Raw genomic sequence first — 10,000 nt, 5'->3', positions numbered from 1 at the left:
CCCCACCCCCCACACACACAAGCACAGGGTTTTCCCAGTGTAAGCAAAATGCTTCATGTCCTATAAGCCAAATGCACATACACACACACACACACACACAGACACACACACACACACACACACACAGACACACACACACACACACACACACACACACACACACACACACACACAACACACACACACACACACACACACACACACACACACACACACACACACACACACACACAGATACGCACACCCACACAAACAACCACACGTACATAGAGCTCAGGTTGATGGATCAGTAAAGAAAACACCCCTTCCTTTAAGTGAGAGCCGCTGTAAGGTATACTCTCACACAGTGTATGGTTGTCGAGGCAAGTCCATTTTTGTGTTATCTATTGGAATCCAAGCTCCAGTCTCAAAGGGCTTCCCAAGGACCAAGTTCACAGAGAGAGAGATTTGTCTCATCGTTATTTATACGAATAGGAGTCATTTTGTGTCTTGTGAAAGTTAACTTGTGTCCTTTAAATTGACATTTGAATGAATGATCAATGATGAAATCTCTCTCCATAGCAATTTCCTCTTTGTCATATTCTATTCCTATTTCACTATGGCTGCTTGACTTGATGATGGATGAGACTACAGGGTCAATGTAAGATTTCATTTACATAGAGTTTTAGTTTGGACATTTCTTAATGTTCTCACAATTTTTATCTGACCTTATAGAATGATACAGACTGCTGTACATTGGGAATTAAACACAGAACCTTTTGGTTGCGGAGGGAGACATAGATTACAGAGAGAGAGAGAGAGAGAGAGAGAGAGAGAGAGAGAGAGAGAGAGAGAGAGAGAGAGAGAGAGAGAGAGAGAGAGAACACAGAATGTGAGCAGAAAATAAAAGAGGGATGTAAATGAAGAGAAGACGAAGTGGAAAAGAGAGAATACAGCAGACACCAACTTCTCTCTGCAGTACCCCTACCCCCAGGCAAACCCCCTCTCTCTCCCTACTCTCTCTCCCTCACAATCCATGTCTCTTTCTCTATCGCTTTACCTCGGTCTGTATCTCATTCTCTCTCTGGAGCCTTTCCTCACTACATAAACACACTGAGTAATCGCTAGAGAGTTAGGAATCAAATACTTTGTAGTTGTCTAACCAATGCAGCGACGATGTGGTGTACCCCTCCACTAATGACATCATCGCAAGGCGAGAGCGATAAAGAGAGAGATATGTACCAAGAAATGGGAGAAAGACAATGTAACAAGGACTATTACAGCTTAGAGATAGGCGTGTGTGAGAGGTGTTGAACAAATGGGAGATGAGTAGGGTCCACTTTTTGAGGTTCATCCGTAAATGGAATTACGGGTTTGTGACCATTAGCAAAATCGTATAATTTAATGTGCCATGACACCATAACAAAAAGACAGAATTACAGGACATGGTGACATTGGAAGATCAGGCCTGTATCCCAGGGTAACTTAATTATTTGGAGGACAGCAATAACAACAGCCCAAAACAATCTGTAAAGGAGATACATTTTCGACGCAAAAGAGGAACATTTCTTGTTTATTTCCCAACACATTTGTCTCAACTTCATGACAGTTTGGATTGTTAACGCTTCCAGGGAGTCATGGATCGGTATGTGTGAAGGCAGATAGAAATTGTTCTCCCTGTGGCCTACTCCTGGAGGATTTGGCTAACCTTCTAATGACCAATGGCTATTCCACTTTGATTAAATGCCGACTGTGTGCTTTGTTTGACAAATAACTTCTGTAAACATTAAATCTCCCTTCCAATCGCACATAACACTTGGAGCCAATATGAAACCTGTGAGCTACCCAGGAAAGTAGGCCAGCGCAAAAATATAGCATTGGTTAGCTGATAGCGGCTAACATACACATTGTTACCTCCTTTAGCTTCACATGAAACATCACGTCAGTTAGGCGATCGCAGCAAACTTTCACATAATTTCTTCATCTAGCCTCATAGTTAACATGCTAACACATGTCCCATCAACAACCTGGATACCAAGCATCCCATCATATATCCGATAGTGGTTCGCCATTACAACATATCCTCCTGTAGCTTAGTAGCTTATAGGCTACCAGACATCATGTCAAATAGCCGATAGCGGCTAACCTTCACATCATATTCTCTTATAGCTTCATAGCTAACGGCGCCTGTGGGTCGCAGAGCGATCTCTCGTTAATTTCCTTACTCTGCTCAACGGTTGGTTGGCTTTGCTGCAGTGCAGTGTGTGCGTGTGCAGGTGGTCGTGCGTGTGTGTGTGCTTTGGTTGACATATGGTTTCATTAGCTGTGGCAGAGTAATAGAGGTCCCGTGAACAGTACCAGGGGAGCTCCCCATGCATGCAGACACAAACACACACACGAGCACACATATGCATAGACAAACACAAAATTAACATCCACACAAATACACACGTACATGCAACATGTACCTCCAAAAACATACTCCCATTGACACACATAGCCGCAGTGATGCACTAAAGCACAGACGTTGTACACATGCACAATCACACAGAAACACAGAAGCACAAACACACGCATGCACACAAATCTCACATCGACTTAATGAGTAAACACACTTATTGATTGTCCTCACTCTCCCTCTCTCTCTCTTGTTGTCTCCCCTAAACACACACACACACACACACACACACACACACACACACACACACACACACACACACACACACACACACACACACACACACACACACACACACACACACACACACACACAGGTCTATCACCCACAGGAGAGAGGACTACAGCAGTGTGTATTATATTGCATGTGAGCGGGCGTGTGAGCATGCGTGTGGGTGTGCATTTGAGTTTGCACACTCTCCTTTACACAGCATGCAAGGTGGGATAACACGCTGTTTAGAATACTGCGCTAAACGGAAAAGAAAGATCAGTGACTCAACAAGGAGGACCACCACACACATATACACACACACACACACACACACACACACACACACACACACACACACACACACACACACACACACACACACACACACACACACACACACACACACACACACAAACACACACACACTCAAAGACCTCCCCCCACACACACACAATCACATCCACAAAAACATACACATAAATACACAAACGCGCATACAGAGACACACAAACATACACACGCACACAGAGACAAACAAACACACACATCAAACACACAACCACACACACACACAAACACACACAAGAATCAATCAATTTTAAATGTATGTGGATGGGATAATACAAATGCCATGTGACTCATCCATGAGAGGACGTGTTGGTATGTATTGAGAGTGGAAAGGATCAAACATAATGCAAAGAACAAGCAGTCATACCTCCACATACGCATGCACCTGACGTGTACAAGCTCAGAGGTCTCCAGCTTCCTCATGAATTGAAAATGTTAAAGCATTTAGCACAATGTGTGTCTTCCTATTGAAAGACAAAAATGGTCTTTCAATAGTGTTTGTGTGTGTGTTTGTGTTTGTGTGTTTTTGTGTGTGTGTGTGTCATTATCATGCGACATTAGACGCATGAATCGTGATATGCCTTCAAAGTAAGCCCCCAAAGAAGGCCCGGTGACGTCAGCAGGGGGCGGTGACATCAGAGGGTGACGACACGTGTATCCTGGCGTCTCCGTCCAGAGGCTTAGCGCTACGTTAGCGTCATGACTGAGATTCCAGCGGTGCTAATTATAGCAACGCACCGCACGCCCCCTGCACTTCTAAAAGAATGTTTCGAGCAAAATAAGAATGCTGTGTGTGTGTGTGTGTGTGTGTATGTGTGTGTGTGTGTGTGTGTGTGTGTGTGTGTGTGTGTGTGTGTGTGTGTGTGTGTGTGTGTGTGTGTGTGTGTGTGTGTGTGTGTCTGAGGGTGTGGGATAGAGAGCATGCATCCGTAGCCTATGTGTGGGTATCTTTATGTGTGAGGTTGTGGGTGTGTGCGTTTATGTGTGTATGTTTGTGTGGGTTTCAGCATCTCACCATTGGTTAAAATCGGTTAGGACAAGAGCAGTGCGGTTTACACACACACACACACACACACACACACACACACACACACACACACACACACACACACACACACACACACACACACACACACACACACACACACACACACACACACACACACAAATACACACCCACACTTTGAATCCCCATTCAGTTCACTTTGATACCATTCCAGCAGAGCCACAAGTGAATTCGGTTTGAGGATTTGAGCTCAATCCTACGTGCTCAGAAAACACTGCTGTACTGGACTTGCAAAGCGTATGTTTTCAGAACATATTGTTCACGGTGCACAGTGTCCTAAAGAGTTTTGGATCGTCATGGTTCTGCGCACGCCCCTGCCCCCCTCTCCAGGGTTGAGTCACACAGAACAGGCCAACGATTGGACGACCAGGACTCACCGATGATGACCTCACAGTACATAACGCAACATAACAAAATGTTGATTTCCGGCTGAACCCGTAGTTCAACGCGCAGGGTTGAATCGGAACTGTGGAACAGTGCGGGAATTCAATGTGGAATCAGAATTGCCATGACATAAATAACTAAAACAATGTTTGTATTTTCAAGGATTCCTCCACTACATGAAATATGGACTGCATCGAATAGTAGGTCAACCCAAAAATCACTTTTGTCAATGGAAAGCAGTTCCGCTTCGGTTTCAACAAGTTGGTGTACATTATATGTGTTCTCCTTGACTAAAACATATGATGTTGTTAAAACTGGGAAATTCTCTTTAAAATAAAAGTCTCTTTCTTATGGTTAAAAACGCTGTTCCAGAGTGGTAGGTTTCCATTCGCTGCGCACCCTGGCTCGAGTGAGTGTGAAGTGGGTTTTGACAACGATTTGACAACATCCCTCGCATTTGCACCTATGGAACCCAATGTGTCGTTTTTTTTCTAAGAACCTGTATGACTGTCACGACTGCTCGGATCCAATTTTCTGAGATTCGTAGGCGGCATATTTCCTGCTTAAATGGGGGTTTACTCACCCTTTAATCAAAGATGGGAAATTCAGGATGTATGCTGGGTTCAAAAGCATAATACACCAAAGGAGCATCGTTGAAGAATACAGGATCACTTCTAAGTTGGCAGTTTATCTTGGTTATGCACTCACCTAATAGATTTTTTTCCCCCAAACAAAGAGCGACTGCGCTCTAGAGGAACTGAGGCAGTGCCAGTGGTTTTTCCGCTGGGCCCGGTGAAACGCCAGCCTCCATATCTTTTGGCAAGGTGCCATGTGTTGTGATTCACTGCAGCGATGCCAAATGAAATCAGTTGAACTGTTGTCAAATCTGATCAGCGCAGGCAAACAATTGGACTGATTGGATCTATCTGAGACTGTCTGGGATTGGAGGAGTGTGGTCAGATGATTCAAGGCTGCTCCGATAGGCTCTGGAAACCAGAACAGCGGGACACAAAACACTTATTTGGACGCTTGGTTTCTTGAAATAAGTGCTTTGAATCAGACGCCACTGCGTTGTTCCCGCCGACATCCAGCGTTATTTGTCAGCTGTTGTTGTGGCCCAGTCCAGCATGACTGGTAGAGCGGGGCTCTAACACTGCCAGGGTGAAGGGTCACATTTCCAGTGTAGCTCAACAGTTTGAGCATGGCATTAAGCGGTTCCAATTCCACCGGAGGCTACCCACGCTCAGAATGCTTTGCACTCACAAGGCATGGCCTCCGTTCTGTTTCAGATTGCATTCCTCAGCTACTGTTGAACGCGTTTTTGCTAAATCCATAAACAAGACTTTGAAGCCTGGCAATGCTTCCAACCTTTGGACGGTTCTCAGAGGGAGTAAACAGTTGAGACGAAGATAAGACATAAAGCTAATGTGGAGCGCCGACTTCAACGGGCCATGCATCCTTTTTATTTATCTAGCCTTTAGTATCGCATCAATGTGCTGTTGGAGTTATGGCACGGCAGTGCGTTGTCATGACAACAGATGGGCGAGCAAGGAATGTATGTATGTCTCTCTCTCTCGCTCTCTCTCCCTCCCACTATCCTTCCCTCTGTACTGGGGATCGGAGATTGAGAGCGAGCGAGGGAGAGAGAGAGAGGGAGAGAGAGAGAGAGAGAGAGAGAGAGAGAGAGAGAGAGAGAGAGAGAGAGAGAGAGAGAGAGAGAGAGAGAATGATAGAGCGAGAGAGAGAGAGCTACGTAGAGTGAGAGAAAGAAAGAGAGAGAGATTGATAAAGAGGAAGAGAGAGAAAGACTGAGAGGAGGAGGTCCATAAAAGAGGTGGAGGAGGTGGGGGTTGAGGATGAGGAGGGGGGAGGAGGAGGGCCATGATGAGGAAGCCTGACTGCGAAATTGATCGCCTGCTTGCTTGATTGATTGACTGATTGAGTGGGCATCATCGGTGTGTCCTTCTCACTGTAACAGCACACCCTGGAAGATATTTGAGGCCGTATCCACAGGCCTTCAGGCAGCAGTGGGCCAGCTGCTGTCTGGCGATGCTCAGCTGCAGCCATCTGTGACGGGAGTGACGGCGGAGGCGGTGTGGACACATGGGAGAGGTGAAAGGTCGAGGGACAAGCGAAGGTCAGGAAGCCACAGTCTGAAGGCCCTGGGGACCCAGGGCCCGGGTTTGGTCTACAGAGGGCTCGTTCCTATGCATGGAAAGTACTTCTGTTGCAATCTACTGCATATTGCCCTTCCTAGTAAATAATGATCCATTATTGAACTATGATTCTTGTGTATATGTCCTTGTTCCGCACTGTTGCAGGAGGCTAGGACTTCGGCATTTAATTGTTTATGCCATCTCAAATGTTCCAAACCTGAGATTAATAAAGTCAAATATAATAGTGACTGCTGCTCACACAACAACACAAAGGTCCTGCTTTTATCTGTGGTTTGTACAACTGTGATCCATTTACCATCGAGTCATTTACAATTGCACCTTACCCTTATTGACACTATAACTTTGATGAAAGCCTCTGCTAAACGAACAAAAATATGTTTCCCACTTCCAGTGAACTTCCCCAGTGGATTCATTAAGAAGTGGGAAGGGGTCAGGGCACCTTCCTCAAGGATCTAATATGAAGGTAGGAAATAAAGCTACACCATCCGCTGCTCTCACAGCGAGTGAATGGTTTTTGAAAGCGGCAGGCTTTGGTGTACGTGTCAGCTTGTCGGAGGAGACGTGTGGATGTGAAAATGTGTCGGTGGTAGTGGCAGCAGCGAGATGGAGTCTAAATCAGGCCAAAGCGTGGTGCGGTGAGCGCCTGGCCTACATTGGGCTGACTGGAGCGGGGCCGACCTTTGGTGGGAATCTGTTTGTGGGTCCCGGGCCAACGCAACCACCCAGATGTCAGTTGGTACAACGGCTCGCTACCGCATCTGGTGCCCTGAAAACCAACTCCAAAAAGCCACTTCTCTTTGTGGCTTCTATTTCCTACTTTCTGGTCCTCTGCTTGACCGCTGCTACTTTAGCGGCGTTGTCTCTGACCGCGTGAACTGACGTGGAGGTCGGGTCGCCGACCTCGCCTACAGGAAGTGGTGAACAGGGAGGTACAGTAACAGGGTTTCCCTCGACAGCCCCCATCAAAGCAAGACGCAAACAGAGGAGGGAGACTCCCAACATTTGACACTGAAATTTGTGCATAGGGGGGAGATCAGGGTGTCATCCTACTTTCTCTCTCTCTCTCTCTCTCTCTCTCTCTCTCTCTCTCTCTCTCTCTCTCTCTCTCTCTCTCTCTCTCTCTCTCTCACTTTCTCTCTCTCTCTCTCTCTCTCTCTCTCTCTCTCTCTCTCTCTCTCTCTCTCTCTCTCTCTCTCTCTCTCTCTCTCTCTCTCACTCTCTCTCTCTCTCTCTCTCTCTCTCTCTCCCTTCAGATGTCAACCTGAGATTCTCCCCATGGTCTTGTTGAAACCTAAAACCGAGTGCTTCAGTTTCAGCACTAATGGCCCCAGTCGGCGGAGGGCTGGCAGCAGGGTAAACACTGGTCTATCTCCTTATGTTCCTCTTCAGTCTGTTCCCCGGCAAAGTCAGTCCGACCAGAGCACTGTCTTTTTTGGTCTTTTTTTAACTAGTTCTGTCCTATTGTGATGCCCCAGAATGCCAATCCATAATTCATGCGACAAGCTTCCAGCTGGTTTTATACTACATTGAAGCGATGTTGAACCACTTTCCACACATTGTTCGCCTCAACACCTCTGGAACATGGCAACAACGGTTTAACCGATGGCACCAAGTGCTTGGCTGCTGGGCAAGATGTTGTCTAGTGTTTAGGTTTCTAGCCCCCATGTCTGCAGTCTACCTGTGGGCATGGTAGAGCATGATGCCCCTGGCCTAACCCCTCCCTGCCCATGAGGTACAGGTATCTAAAACTCACTGGAACACCCTTTGGATAAAAGCGATGGCAAAGAACAGAAACATAAATCGGGTATTTCTTCGTCCGACGGACAATTGGAACTCACGCATGATGACAGACAGACGGATGGAGGGAGAGGAAAGATTGAGTGAAGGGAGGGAGGGATGGATGGACAGGAAGGATGGGGGGGGGGGGGGGGGAGAGAGGTGCGACCCACATACAGAGTACCAGGAGCGTATTTATAGAAGGCCTTGCCCTAATTGGCAAGCCGCTGGGACAGACACTGCACCCATCGCCTCCTCCTCCTTCACCTACTCCTCCTCCTCCTCTACAACCTCCTCCTCGTTCTTCACCTTCACCACTTCACCTCTCTCCACCTCCTTTACCGTCTCTCTATCGTGCACAGGTGCCTGCTTTACCTCCGTCTCATCTCCCTGAGTCTCCGGTCATCCCCCTTGCTCTCCCTCATCAGCTCCTTCTCAACATTCACCTTCACCACCTTTTCATGACGCCCCTCGTTAACCAGAACTCTTGCATGTCCTACCTCCTGCATATCCTTGATCCCCCTCCCCCCCCCTTTGTGTGCCTCTTTCTGATGGGTCGGTGGGACGATGTCACTGTCACACCTTGAACATTGGCCTGTAGACGTGGGGACTCAACTGTTAGTGAGATATTCACAAATGCTATGTAGGTATGAACCAATGGGAGCAAAGGGGAGGAGACTCACGCAGGAAGTACTCTGCGGCGTCTGCTTCGTAGTCTGCGTCCTCCGGGAAGTGATCGATCTGCTTACACATGCCTTTAAAGGATCCTGGGGGAGAGACGGAGAGACAGTTAGACACATGGAGAGAGAGAGAGAGAGAGAGAGAGAGAGAGAGAAAGAGAGACTGTCAGAAACATGGAAAGAGAGAGAGAGAGAGAGAGAGAGAGAGAGAGAGAGAGAGAGAGAGAGAGAGAGAGAGAGAGAGAGAGAGAGAGAGAGAGAGAGAGAAAGAGAGAGAGAGAGAGAGAGAGAGAGAGAGAGAGAGAGAGAGAGAGAGAGAGAGAGAGAGAGAGAGAGACTGTCAGAAACATGGAAAGAGAGAGAGAGAGAGAGAGAGAGAGAGAGAGAGAGAGAGAGAGAGAGAGAGAGAGAGAGAGAGAGAGAGAGAGAGAGAGAGAAAGAGAGAGAGAGAGAGAGAGAGAGAGAGAGAGAGAGAGAGAGAGAGAGAGAGAGAGAGGACGATAAGTGTGGTAGATAAGAGAGTGAAGGGAAGGAGAATTTAAGGAAATTAGCTAGTACAGGGGAGATGGGAAGAGAGGAAGAAGGGTTACCTAACCCTGTGTGTGTGTAGGTGAGTGTGTGTGTGTTTCCCTGGGCTTCGTTCAGCTCCAGTAGTAATTGCATGGCTTCCCAAATCCCTGAAATGAAGCAGTCTCTAGCTCATTGGCAATTGAAGAGTGAAACATCAGCCACCGGTTTATAAGTGAACAGAGTAGCATGTGTAGTGTGTATTTGTGTGCATGTGTGAACACATACACACTCACTCAACACACACACACACACACACACACACACACACACACACACACACACACACACACACACACACACACACACACACACACACACACACACACACACACACACACACAACCCATCACCT

The 10,000-nt window shown here is 47.0% G+C and overlaps 1 protein-coding gene across 1 annotated transcript in view; it reads right to left on the bottom strand.

The window, feature by feature from the left end:
* The window catches only part of cacng2b (calcium channel, voltage-dependent, gamma subunit 2b), a 47,349-nt gene that overhangs the window by 12,848 nt on the left and 24,501 nt on the right, over positions 1 to 10,000 (bottom strand). The window contains exon 3 of the mRNA XM_030352606.1: positions 9,082 to 9,165. Within this exon, the coding sequence (XP_030208466.1) occupies positions 9,082 to 9,165 (84 nt within the window). The remainder of the gene's footprint in view (positions 1 to 9,081; positions 9,166 to 10,000) is intronic.

This window comes from Gadus morhua, chromosome 3, assembly GCF_902167405.1.
Source record: "Gadus morhua chromosome 3, gadMor3.0, whole genome shotgun sequence".
In the NCBI taxonomy this organism is placed as follows: domain Eukaryota; kingdom Metazoa; phylum Chordata; class Actinopteri; order Gadiformes; family Gadidae; genus Gadus; species Gadus morhua.
This window is presented reverse-complemented; position numbering and strand designations above follow the sequence as displayed.